This window comes from Vipera berus (genome assembly GCF_964194415.1).
Source record: "Vipera berus genome assembly, chromosome: 2".
Classification (NCBI taxonomy): domain Eukaryota; kingdom Metazoa; phylum Chordata; class Lepidosauria; order Squamata; family Viperidae; genus Vipera; species Vipera berus.
The window spans coordinates 25,269,380-25,282,483 of NC_138203.1; the positions used below are offsets into that span (position 1 = coordinate 25,269,380).

At 41.0% G+C, this 13,104-nt stretch overlaps 1 protein-coding gene across 1 annotated transcript; it reads right to left on the bottom strand.

The window, feature by feature from the left end:
* Positions 1–5,167: 5,167 nt before the first annotated feature.
* Positions 5,168–12,668, bottom strand: ESM1 (endothelial cell specific molecule 1). The gene is made up of 3 exons (XM_081316546.1): positions 12,223–12,668; positions 7,617–7,772; positions 5,168–6,393 (listed from the first exon to the last, which is right to left on the bottom strand). The coding sequence occupies exons 1-3, from the start codon at positions 12,521–12,523 to the stop codon at positions 6,293–6,295; spliced, it is 558 nt and encodes a 185-aa protein (XP_081172672.1). The 5' UTR covers positions 12,524–12,668; the 3' UTR covers positions 5,168–6,292.
* Positions 12,669–13,104: the final 436 nt, after the last annotated feature.

Sequence of the window (13,104 nt, forward strand, 5' to 3'; positions counted from 1 at the left end):
TTTCTTGAGTTCCACCTCAGGTGAGAGCTGAGCTGGACTAATGGACTGTGATACACCTACCGGACTTTATGTTTATCAACACCATCGATCCACCCATTACTAACCATTATTAACATCAGCCCTATGCGGACATTTGTCATTATTGTATGACTTCCTTACACTACTCTGGAGCCAACTTGTACGCCCTCAGGGGGGTTTCTCCCTCCTGGGTTCGACCTGCCGCCCTTTCCTGCACTCCCCTTAATGACGGGCCCAACTGTTGGGACCCCGAGAGGTGGTTGGGCTTAGATAGGGGCCTTGAGCAGAGACGTATTAAGAGGCCTCTGATCCACTTTTTAGCCGGTTATTTTAAAAGGTTAGGGAGGGTGAGGGGGGGAGGGTATTACTAACTGGCACTCAGTCTGGGCCGGTTTGGGGTCCCAGCGGGTCGGGGCTTGGGTTAGAGGCGGCTGGTTCTGGATGTGTTGGGGTGGGGCTTCAAATCCCCACGACGATAGGGAATGGCAGTAGGTGTGTGCACGGAGGGCCGTATCGACATCCGGGATCGCGCCCCCGCTGCTTGCGAGCGGTGACGCGCTCCGACCCTCTGGTTAGCACCCTTTTGCCTGGGGGTGAGGGTAATCAGGCCCCTGAGCTCCAGCTGGTTTACCTTAATGCCAGATCCGTTGCCAATAAGGCTCCCCTCGTTCGTGACCTTATTGAGGAGGAACGTGCGGATCTGGCATGCATTATGGAAACCTGGTTGGGCTCGGAGGGAGGGGTCCCTCTGATCGAGTTATGCCCCCCAGGTTTCCGTGTGCTACACCAGCCACGGGCTCAGGGTAGGGGTGGCGGGGGGGCGGTGGTTATCAGGGAGACTTTAGGCCCGCGGGAGACCACCATTGTCCAGATTGGCAGGAGTGAGTCCCTCCTCCTGAGATGTGGTTCTCGGGTTCAGATAAGCTTGTTGCTTACATACCTGGTGCCCAGCTGTGTGGCAACAGCTCTGCCCGAGCTGCTCGACACCCTCTCAGGGTTGGCGGTGGAGTTCCCCAGGCTCATACTGCTGGGTGACTTCAACCTGCCTTCCCTGGGAGGGTCATTGGAGCTAGCCCGGGAGTTCATGGCTTCCATGACGGCCATGGACCTGACCCAGGTAATTCAAGGCCCGACTCATGTGGGGGGACACAGTCTCGACCTGGTGTTCCTGTCTGGACAGTGGTTGGATGATTTGGGAGGGGGTTTACTAGTTGTTACCCCCCTGTCATGGTCCGAACATCATCTCCTGCGGCTGGTCTTTCGTTATGCCACCCCCCGCTGCTAGGCGGCAGAACCAACTAGATGGTTCCACCCCAGGCACCTAATAGACCCTGAACGGTTCCAGATGGCGCTTGGGTCTATACCCATCGCCCTCACTCACAGCCCAGTTGATGCCTTGGTGGATGCCTGGGAAAAGGCGGCCGCTGAGGCACTCAACTGTGTTGTACCCTTGCGACCTCTGACCCGGCGCAGATCCCATTGGGCTCCATGGTTTTCTGTGGAGCTCCAGGAGATGAAGCATCGGAGACAGGGTCTAGAGAGCGGTTGGAGGTCCAGCCGTTCCGAATCTGACCGATTGCAATTAAGAACCTTTATAAGGTCTTATCTTGCTGCGATGAGGACGGCGAGGGCTAATTACTTCGCCGCCCTCATCGCGTCCACAGATAATCGCCTGGCCGCCCTGTTTAGGGTGACTCGCTCCCTTCTTAACCAGGAGGTGAGGGAGGATCCCTTACAGGGACGGGCCGAGGAGTTTAGTCATCATCTGATGGACAAAATCGCTCAGATCCAGGCCAGCTTGGACTCTGACTGGGCGGAGTCTGACGTGAAGGAATCGGACGGTCTTGAGCATGACATCTGGACTGAGTTTGATCCTGTTTCCCCTGATGATGTGGACAGGATCATGGGGAGGCTGAGCTCCACCACATGTTTGTTGGATCCGTGCCCCTCCTGGCTGGTTTATGCGGCCTGGGAGGGGACACGAGGCTGGTTCCAGGCAGTAATAACTGCTTCTTTGAAGGAGGGTGTCTTCCCCACCGCCTTGAAGGAGGCGGTGGTGAGACCCCTCCTCAAAAAGCCTGCCCTGGACCCGGCTGTTTTAAATAACTATCGTCCAGTCTCCAACCTTCGCTTTCTTGAGAAGGTTGTTGAGAGTGTGGTGGTGCATCAGCTTCCTCTGTTCCTGGAGGAAACTGATTATCTGGACCTGTACCAATCGGGTTTCAGGCCCGGGCACAGCACGGAGATGGCATTGGTCGCACTGGTGAATGATCTCTGGCGGGCTCGGGACAGGGGTTGCTCCTCTGTCCTAGTCCTATTAGATCTCTCAGCGGCTTTCGATACCATCGACCATGGTATCCTACTGCGGCGTCTCAGGGGGCTGGGAGTGGGAGGCACTGTTTTACGGTGGTTCTCCTCCTATCTCCTGGGCCGCTCGCAGTCGGTGTTGACGGGAGGGCAGAGATCCACCCCGAGGCCTCTAGTTTGCGGAGTCCCTCGGGGTCGGTTCTCTCGCCCCTCCTGTTCAACATCTACATGAAACTGCTGGGCGAGGTCATTCATGGTTTCGGGGTGGGGTATCATCAGTACACTGATGATACCCAACTTTTTTTCTCCACCCCGAACCAACCCAGCGATGCCCTTGCTGTGATGTCCCATTGCCTGGAGGCGGTCCAGGTCTGGATGGGGAGAAACAGGCTTTGTCTCAGTCCTGACAAGACTGAGTGGCTGTGCATATCGGCATCTTGGGTTAACCAAACTATTCCACCTTTAACGATGGGGGGTTAGGTGTTACCCCCCGTTGATAGGGCTCGCAACTTGGGCGTCCTCCTGGATTCACGGCTCACTTTGGAAGACCATATAGGAGCCGTGACCAGGGGGGCTTTTGCCCAGGTTCACCTGGTTCGCCAGTTGCGACCCTACCTGGACCGAGATGCCCTACGCACAGTCACTCATGCGCTCGTGACCTCCCGTTTAGACTACTGCAACGCTCTCTACATGGGGCTGCCCTTGAGGACCACTCGGAGGCTTCAACTGGTGCAGAATGCGGCTGCGTGAGTTGTGATGGGGGTTTCCTGATACTCCCATGTAACACCTCTACTCCACAAGCTGCATTGGCTTCCAGTTGCCCTCCGGGTGAGATTCAAGGTGCTGGTAATGACCTATAAAGCCCTGAATGGCTTGGGTCCGGGTTATTTGAGGGAACACCTGCTGCCAGCATCAAGTTCCCTTCGTCCAGTGCGCTCACACAGGGAGGGTCTTCTCAGGGTGCCACCGGTAAAAGATTGCCGGCGGATAACACCCAGGGAGAGGGCCTTCTCTGTGGGTGTGCCTGCCCTCTGGAACCAGCTGCCCGTGGAGCTTAGGACTGCCCCTGACCTTCGTTCATTCCGCCGGGACCTGAAGACCTGGCTCTTTGAGCTCTCCGGCCCAGGCTGAGAATTTTTAACTGGGGTTTTTATTTTTAGGGATAATTTAATCTTTTTTAATTGTTTTTTAACTTTTGTATTTTGTATTGGTTTGATTTTAAAATACCCTGTAAACCGCCCTGAGTCCTTCGGGAAAGGGCGGTATATAAATCTAATAAAATAAAATAAAAAATAAATAATTCTATGCATTAGTCTGCAAGTTTTAACATTTTTAGGCTTTTTAAAAAAATACTATTGTGCCTTCTTGCCTGATATAAAATTCTGGTTATCATGTTCAGTACCATGTACATGTACTATGTTTCAAGTTACAACAGAGTGAATAATATAAACCTCCAAATCTGATAAAGGTGGATGTAGAGAATATTTTGAACAGTGTGATCAAATATTTGTGATGCTTCACTAGCACAGATGGGCTTTCTATTTCCACACATTTATGTATAAGCACATCTCAAATGATTGAATGATTGTAAAATAAGACATCTGTTCCATTAAAAGGCTGTGTCATGTATTACTTGTTATTGCTACCTCAATGTGAGTAGATCTTCCAAGGAATTCTTGACATGATTAATTAAGATGCTGATGCCCCATTTTCCCACAGCCCAACTGGCTACCTATAAGCTCACACATTTCAGGTTCATATCAGACAAGGACTGAGTTCAGACAACACACTGTGCTATGGTTTGATTAACCATGATTGTTTTGATTAATCATAATTAGCTGGGCTAATATACTAAGCCATAGGTCATAATTGATCTAATGGACGAATCCCAAAGTAGAAAATAACTTCATAGAACCTGTATACTTAGATGTTTACTTTTGTCCAATGTATATGTTTTGACCTGTACTGATTGCCTGTGATGTAAGATTGGAAAGGAGATCAAATGAGAGAAGGACAAAAATATGCCCCTTCCCCCCAAAAAAATTAGGCCCACATGTATACAAAAGTACTTTTTCCAGTTTTAGAAACACTGGTTTTTCAATTGCAATGTTTTTCCAACAAATATTTATTTTCAAAGACATGTGCTAATAATAATAATATAGAATTGATAACAGTGTGCTTTTCAAAGTTCACCAAAGAAATATACGACAAGTTTAGGGACTACACTGATCATAGATTTGAAGGGGCTGGATTAAAGCTTATTGCTAGAATCAGGAAATAAATTATGTAAATCTAGGCTGTTGAGTCTGTGGAAGGACAAAAGAAAAAATAAACAGATAATTTACAAGATCACAATACTGTACATGAAAGTGTGAATGGCTGCTGTTGTGAAAATAGTCCAAATCCACCCCACACTATACAGAAGACACTCAAAAAGCCAGACGGTATTTGACTTTAAGGTTATGCCTTCTGGGCAGAGGACATGGGGACAAAAAGGAGAATATGTCGTCCTTTTTCTGGATGTCTGATAGCTCCATCTGAACTATATATTTGCCTTTGGTGCAAAAATATCAGAATGAAGGAGCAAGTTTGCATACCCAAGGTTAAACTGTATGTTGAATTAAATTAATTTAAATAAATTAAATTAAACCTGGACAGAACTCAGAATGTGAAAGCAATAGGTTTATCCATTTTATTAAGGATTAATTACATTAGAAGTAACAACTATAGAAATACAGTCTTATATTATAATAACAGTTAGTTAGTTACACAGTTTTGCAGGATTCCTCATATTTGGCAAAGCAAACAACGAAAGAGTTATACTTATGTAAATATTCACAACACTATTTAAATAAACTCTTTCATCCTGCCCACCAAACCATACAAGCAATTTTCTTCTTTTTATGCAACTCAGAATTCCTGAAGGAGCCTTAAATCTTATTAGCCTTCAAATGATCCATTAACTTAGAGAGCAAGTGTTTGCAATTCTGTAATGTTGATTGTATTGGCACTCTTATTGTGAGCTGCAATCTTCAGATACACAGTTCAGCTTTACAGTTCAAGCCAGCACAATTCAAGCCAGACTAAATTTGATTGATTGCAAAAGGGAACATGAATTTAACCCCAATAAATACATTATAAGACACAGAGCCTTCACAATTTAATTTTCATAAATAAGTTACCATAAGGAAGGCAATTGTTAAGACCATTCATGCTTAAAACGTTTACCATCTTCTTTGATTTCAACAGAAGAGAACTAATCTTTGAGGCTAATGGTGCTAAAGTAGTAGTAACTCAGAGATGAACAGGAGACCTATTGGTATCTGAGTCAAAAGAACTGAATGTGGGTAAAGCGAAAAGGTAACAGTTAAATGCTTCTTTAGTCTATGTTTTAGCTCTGAATAAGACTGTGGCCATAAAGTAAATTCTCTGAATGCTTAATAGAAAAGGATGTCCTACTGTATTCATTGGACTTGCTAGCAAATAATACGTATAGGATTCAGAATTAAGGCTGGTTCCATATTCAACAGTTATTACCTGTATTATTGTTACTCTGTTACGGGAATTAGGATTTCAGTCAACAGTACATATACTAATTTTTATTCCCCATACTATTTTTAGTTCTTTTCTGAATAAATATTTTATGCAGGACATATAGAATTGAGAATGTTAAAAAATATGTTTTTCAATATATATGTAAGCGCCAGCAATATGCAAGTTCCAACTATATTTTACATTCAAGGATTCATGATACATATAGTGTTCAGAGGATATTTCTAAAAATCATGTACACTGTACACAGTTTCTTACTGAAATTCAGTCTTTTCCCAAAGATATATAAACTGAGTCTTCTTTTAAAAAAATTACCACTTCCTCTGCAAGAGATCTACTGTTTTTAAAGTGGTTTGTTGAACATTCACTATTAGAAGAAAGCATGGGTTAGAAATCTAACCCACATCAGCTAATATCAGCGAGGATTGAGCCATTTCATGATTGGAGAGTGAATGTCCTTTTCCTTCACAAAATCCTCTTCTACCGAATTACCATCACCAGATCCCATGTCATTCTCTGAAATTTTAAAAGAGAAAAAAACGGGGGATTAGTTTTTTTTTAAAATCCAGATACAGATTTTCAACTAACTTTTTGTCTGAATCAAGAACTTTAAATATCATGTCCATTCTCAACACAATGTGATGCTCTTTCATGCTGGCCACATGATGATGAGAGCGTCTCCCAGACAACAGTGACTCCCTAGGCCAGAGGTAGGCAACCTTGGCTCTTTTATGACTCGTGGACTTCAACTCCCAGAATTCCTGAGCCAGCAAGGTTGCCAACCCCTGCCTAGGCTGAGAATCAGAGATGAGTCAGCCTCAGCTGGGCAGGGAAACCCTTAAACCCTTTAGTGATCTGAATCATGGGAACTGAGCTGAATCATGGAATCTTATGCACTGAATCATGAGAATTTGATTTTACATTTGCTCATGTAATTTCAGGGGTAATGTTCAAGTAAGAGAGATGGGAATGTCAATATTTTTATAGAACAAATTTGTAATGATATAAATCTCCCAAGTTTTCCATGAATCAAAATATTAATATTCAAATGCGATGCTCAGTGCTTCAATAAAGTATTTAATTCAGATGATCAGACAATTTTAATTGATTATGTGCCATCAAGTCATTGCTGACTCTTAGAGTTTCTATCCGTATGGTTATCTTGGTAAAAAATATAGAACTGGTTTACTTAAGCCTGTATGATTTGATGCCTTTGCCAGTATTAGTAAAGTAATAACTTGCCTCCATCATCTTCCTAAATCACTGTTGCCAATATAGCTTTAGCGGGGCAAATGGGAGGGCCTTAACATCTTGGGTGACCTTGCTGGGAAAATATATATTTTTGCCATACACTCCAGAATTTTTTGCTCATCCTCCTAGGAATATCCTGCTGTCACAACGAGGCAGCACAGCAGGAGTTGGGAGGTCGAGAATAATCACGGAAGTAGTACTCGTTCTTTGATTACAACAGTATTACTAAAGCTCATGCCTCATGCCTATTAAGTTTCAACAGTCTTCTCTGTATGCATTTATTGAATTCTGAGCCAATAAATAATTACCAGGGTTGAAGCAAAGCATCATGGGATTGTTATCTACCAGGAGCTTTGCTAGGGTACATATAATACAATTGTGATGCACAGCTCAATTAATTCAATACAATTTGCAAATGAGAATACCCTTGGCATGGACAAATCTTCTAATGCTTTATACCCTTAAGAAATGTACGCAATTAGATTTACCTGCAGGTGGCAGTAATTTTCGTTGGTGGGGAGGTTTTGATGCAGCCAATTGGAAAAAAGAAAATTTTACACATTTTCCAGTTACTCTGTCACAAATGCCAGATGGACAGCTGCAGGTTCTTAGACAATCCAACCCATAAGTACCATAGGGACACTCTGCAAGTAAAATATTAGAAAAGAATAGACACATTACTATGCTTTAAACTTTTATTACATTGCAGAATCATTTTGTTCTACATCAGCACTTTGCAAGCCACCATGAGTCTAAAAGATTCAGCAGCATGCAAATCTGATAATTAAACAATTAAGTAGAATGTTATGAATGCAACTCTAAATATAGTCGCCTCTGCTCTCTTTGAATTTACTGAATAGGCATGTATATCATGGATTTAAATCACAGCGAATATAGCATTTCCTTTAAAAAATATGCAAAAGATCCACACTCACAAATATACACAATTTTTACAAACTAATCCATTATTTCACAATTATTTTTATTTTCTGTTTATTTAGTAAACCTCACTAGATTCAACAGTGCTCATTCTTGGATAGTATAAAATGTCACCTCTTCATTTAAGGCCTCTTTCTCTCAAAAGAATATTTTGTCAGAAATACTGAAGTGCAATTCCTGGAACTCCTAGGGACCAATCTTTCTAGGAATTATGAGAGTTGTGTTCCAACAGAAATGGGGAATAACAAATGAGGAACGCTTGTCTAAGGACTTCATCATATAATAACTTGAACATTCATTATAGCAGTGTTCATATATTTATCTTCCTAAATTTCCAAGATTGCAAATAAATTATTTTTGTTCCTTGAAAATTTCTATGAATATGTTCTCTTCAACTCTATATTCTTTTTCCCGTCCAAGAGGTTAATCCCAGATTTCAGCCTTTTAAAATATAAATTTGGGAGGAGTTGATAAAGTTGGCTAGGTATAAAAATTGCCCACATCAATCAGTACAAAGACTAGTGCTATTACCCACATTATTTCTCTATATTTTCTTTTCATTTGAAGTTTGTTTGAACAGAGTGATATTAGAACAATCCCACTGGACCTGGGACTGTATTAATATTGAAATAGCAGGAAAAAATAAATGAAGCTTGAGATAATAAACATATTCTTTGTTTTCATATGGCATGTTCATGTGTACATCCATATCATTTTCAAAAAAGATACATCCTTTCCTACAATGAGCTAGAAGGGGTTGGATGTCATTTAATACAATTTTTACATGATGCCAAAATCTGTGGCTATAGCAATCTTTCCTCATCTCTGCTTAAGCCTCTGCTTAAAACCTCTACAAGGAAGTATCTGCCACCTTTGAAGACAGCTTTTTTTTCATGGGTTTAAACAGTTGATACCACCAAGGGAGTTTCCATAATATTTAGCTAACACAAAAATAAGGGGCAATGCCTCTTTAACAATGCTTGTTACAGGGGCATCTGTGTCATGACACAAATAAAAAGGAGGAGAGGGCCATGGGTGCCATCTTGACATTTTCTCCCCATCCTCATGGGCCCAATGGATGCCTGTGCTATTCATTTAAATTTTTTAAGAGAAAAAGTGTTGCAATATTTACCAGAGCAACTTTTAATAAAAAAAATCAGCTGAATGTAAATATGATTCAGACTGAGGGAGCTGGGAAGTCTTGACAAATTATTACTTATCTAATGTATTATTATGGTCTTGACAAACTAATTTAGCTAAATTTGAGTATGCTGCCTCTTGATTTTGGAATGTAAGAAAGACAGAACTTTCTGTTCCACTTCAGGTTCCAAAATATCTGTATTGTATAAGTATTACAAAAATGTGCATCATCCCCATTTAGTTGATTAATCTAGAGGTTTGATATGGCCTTCTAGAACTTCACCTTTTCTTCTAATAGATTAACATTACTGTAAGAGTGTGAGGGGTTTTTTTTCCCCTCAAGGCTAGAGAGTATACCTGAAAAGCAATGTTTAACCCTGGCCTTTCCTTCTTACCTACAGTGGTTATCTCCAATGCAAAAATATAGACAGCCACTGGATGGTAGCAATTGGTTTATTTTCTGGGTCTCTTTGCTCCCATCTGGTGGTCACATGGCTTTTTGCAGTTCTGACCTGACAGTCCTATTGTTACTACTAGCCATGGTTTTGTTGATTTTGTTCTAGTAAAATTAAATTATTCTACACTTTGCTCAATACTGTATCTTTAAAAAACAGTTATTTTGTTTTATTGTTATTCATGCTTGTTCCAAGCATATAAATGAAGGTTATGCAGTTACTGTCTCTCACTATTTTAACAGCCTTGTGAGATATTTAGGTTGATCGTCCAAAGCATTCTTCTTGAAGAGATTTGAATCAATATCTAAAATTGACGTTTGAATCTAGATGGATCAAAACCTTTAATGACTGTAATATGTGTGGGCCTTTACCGTCATGCAAATTATTTAAATGAAATAATTCAGTTTAGTAGGAAAGTGTCAATTGCTTTAGGACACAGCAATACATGATATATTAACCAGCTTTTAGGTACTAATATAAGCAGGAAGGATATACTATCATCATCAACATTGGTATTATGAAGTTGTAAAAAAATATAGAAAACATGTTATACTTTAAAGCAGATTTATATGTCTATCTGTTTACAGTGCAAGCTTACATCTTATATGACCAAAAATGATTGTTTGCATGACAGAAATCTTTTTTTCTTTGTTCCTACTAGAAGAAGGATATGGAGAAACCTCCATATTTGCAAGAGCTAATAACCTATTTACAGGTTATGTATATAAATTAATTAATAGATTGAGCTGCATTTAGCAGTTTAGACAGGAGATAGAAAATTATATTCTGTCAGAGGAAAGTGGAGAGAGAAAGAATGTTCAGAATGTTTATTTTGGATTACAGAAGCATCTCATTCTCTTACTTCCTATTGGCAGTGTCCTGATAGTTGCATAAATTGTTCTTAACAGTCAAGAAAAACTCTGTAAAAACATTCAAATGACTATGATATATTTTAGAACCTTGCATCTGAAGGATCCTTATTATCTCCCCACATATTTTAAAGGAGAAGGGGAGTATATCAACATTATTAATCCTCTAGTGGGAGTTTAAAATCTTCCTGGTAGCCTTGTTTATTTATTGAACAACAAGATGTGGGTTCAGAGGTTGCTGTTCTGAGTTAGACGCCTCTGAGATTTATTTTATCCATGTCCTTTTCCAGTTTTTATTTTGCATTCTGTGCCCGGTGGGCACCCGCCATGCTCTATCTTTATTTAGTTTGCTTTTGTAAGAAGGGGGTCCCCCCCTCTCTTTTTCTGGTTAACAAGTTAAAATGCCCAGCAGTCCAAGGTGTTTCTTTGGTGAGATACCACAAATGCTTTGAACACTTTTTAAAAAGTGATCAAACTGATTGATGATCAAACTGCAATTAGTGCAGGTTCGCATCCCACCAGGCTCAAGGTTGACTCAGCCTTCCATCCTTCCGAGGTAGGTAAAATGAGGACCCAGATTGTTGGGGGCAATTAAGCTGACTTTGTAATAATGCCGCTTGGGGTGTGTGTGAAAGCCCTAATAAGCAGGCATATACATAGAATGAAGGCTACTGCTAAGTTTGTAAGCCGCCCTGAGTCTTCGGAGAAGGGCGGGATATAAATGGAATTAAAATAAATAAATAAATAAATAAATAAACTAATTATTGAAGAAAATTATTCTCCAATAACTGTGTTTGGACTTTAATGTTGAAAGTCTGCAGATACTCACTTGGAAGTAAACTGCATTGAACAAAATAGTGTAGGACATACTCCAAATGAACATCAGAAAAAGTAAGAAAGGTGTGCAGAGTAGAGTTGTATTACTATTTGTAAATAAGTGATGTCACTGAAGTTATATATGGAATAAATTGAAACTATTTATTATGTCAGAATGTTTAGCTTATCTTCTCCTTTCTTAAAAACCACAAAAATCACTTCACTCATAGTATACCTCTGCAATAATATATTCCATAAAATGTCTGTTTTAATAGGACTGCATTTCTAACTGCAACAGCAAATATATTTTAAATTTGGATAGGGGACAAGGGAATATTATTAAGAACCTCAAAACCTCACATCCACTGTTTTGAAAATATTGTAAAAGGGAACTATTGGGATTGTTTGGTATACAATCACCATATCTATTCCTTCCTTCCAAAGTTTATATCCATGTTATAAAATGCAGGTGTTCTTCTCTTGATGGCAGCACATATAACATTCATTATATATCTCTGGGAAATAATATTGGCCTAGGCACTTTTGAAATAATTTTATAAATTTCCCAGGCAATATTTGCATATTTCCCCGTGGGTAATAGAGTGCCAGTAGAATTAGGATTAAATGCTCATTGTCTTGGCTACTTTAGGCAATTCTTTTCCAGTCTGCTAAGCAGAGAAATTATGAACCATTTTACAGCCGCTGGTAAAACGAAGATACCTGTTGCTAGGTATATGAATACCATCAATAACTACTTTTTCCTACTTCAGCATAGGATAAATAGGATAATTATATATATTGGAGCAATTTCCAAAAGCTATACATTGACTATTAATTATCATGATAGATAATGTTATCCAATGACCATTCTTTACCTTTGCAGATACCAAACTCATCTCCAAAATCATCTTCTTCCGAAAAAAATTGGCACTTCAGTCCGGGTCCACATTTGACACCATCCATTCCTGCAACTGTCCGGTAGCAAGTTTCTCCCAGAGCTGCAGCACACACCCTACAACAGCCACAGTCATCCAACACAGTCCGCTTACAATGCTGCGGGTTTTTACATTCACTGCTGTCACAGGATTCCGGACAATCTACTGCATACTTGGCGCTCCAGGTAGCTCTGACATGCATGGGTACCAGAAGAAGAGCGAGCACCAGAAAAGTGGTCATGGCTCCTGGTGTGATGAAAGACCAATTCCACTGTCCTCAATGACAGGTTGCAAAAGTTCAGTCAGATGTCTTCTGCTCAGGGATGCAGGAGTGAAGAACCACCCAGTGTGGAAGTTCTGAAGATCAGCTTACAAATTTTGGAGCTTTATACAGCCTCTTGCCCACAAGGTCTGCCGTCGTCAGTTTCCTCAATCTGTCCTCTTGCCAGCCTCCCTTGTTTTACTTTGCGAAATCCAGGATGAAGTTTGGATTAGCACACTGCTACCATCCAGGAATTGAAAAGGCTGAGCTGATGTAATCTGTTATGTTTAGTTGGCTTGTTTTCCAGTGAGGACTGAAATTCTCTCACATCCGTCTCCAATGCTCAAGGATGTCTGCCAGAAAAGTGCACAGGAGTAAAAGGGGGTGGGGAAAGAGCGAGTAGGTTACATACCTTCTCTCAGGACAAGTGTTGTTCTCGTATTGGCTCTGTATCTCTGCAAATCTTTACAGTTTGCACAAAAGGAACACTAAGCATCAGGAAGAAAGATCGTATATCTAACTGTGTAGCTTCTGTGTCTGCCCTTTTTCTCAACTGTAAG

Bases quoted from the DNA above. Each gene is read 5' to 3' on its own strand.
- ESM1 (XM_081316546.1), bottom strand. From the start codon at position 12,523: ATGACCACTTTTCTGGTGCTCGCTCTTCTTCTGGTACCCATGCATGTC. The intron at 7,773-12,222 runs GTAAAGAATGGT...TTTTACTTGCAG, and splicing joins TGAGTTTGGTATCTGCAAAG to AGTGTCCCTATGGTACTTAT. The intron at 6,394-7,616 runs GTAAATCTAATT...TTAAAATTTCAG, and splicing joins AAAATTACTGCCACCTGCAG to AGAATGACATGGGATCTGGT.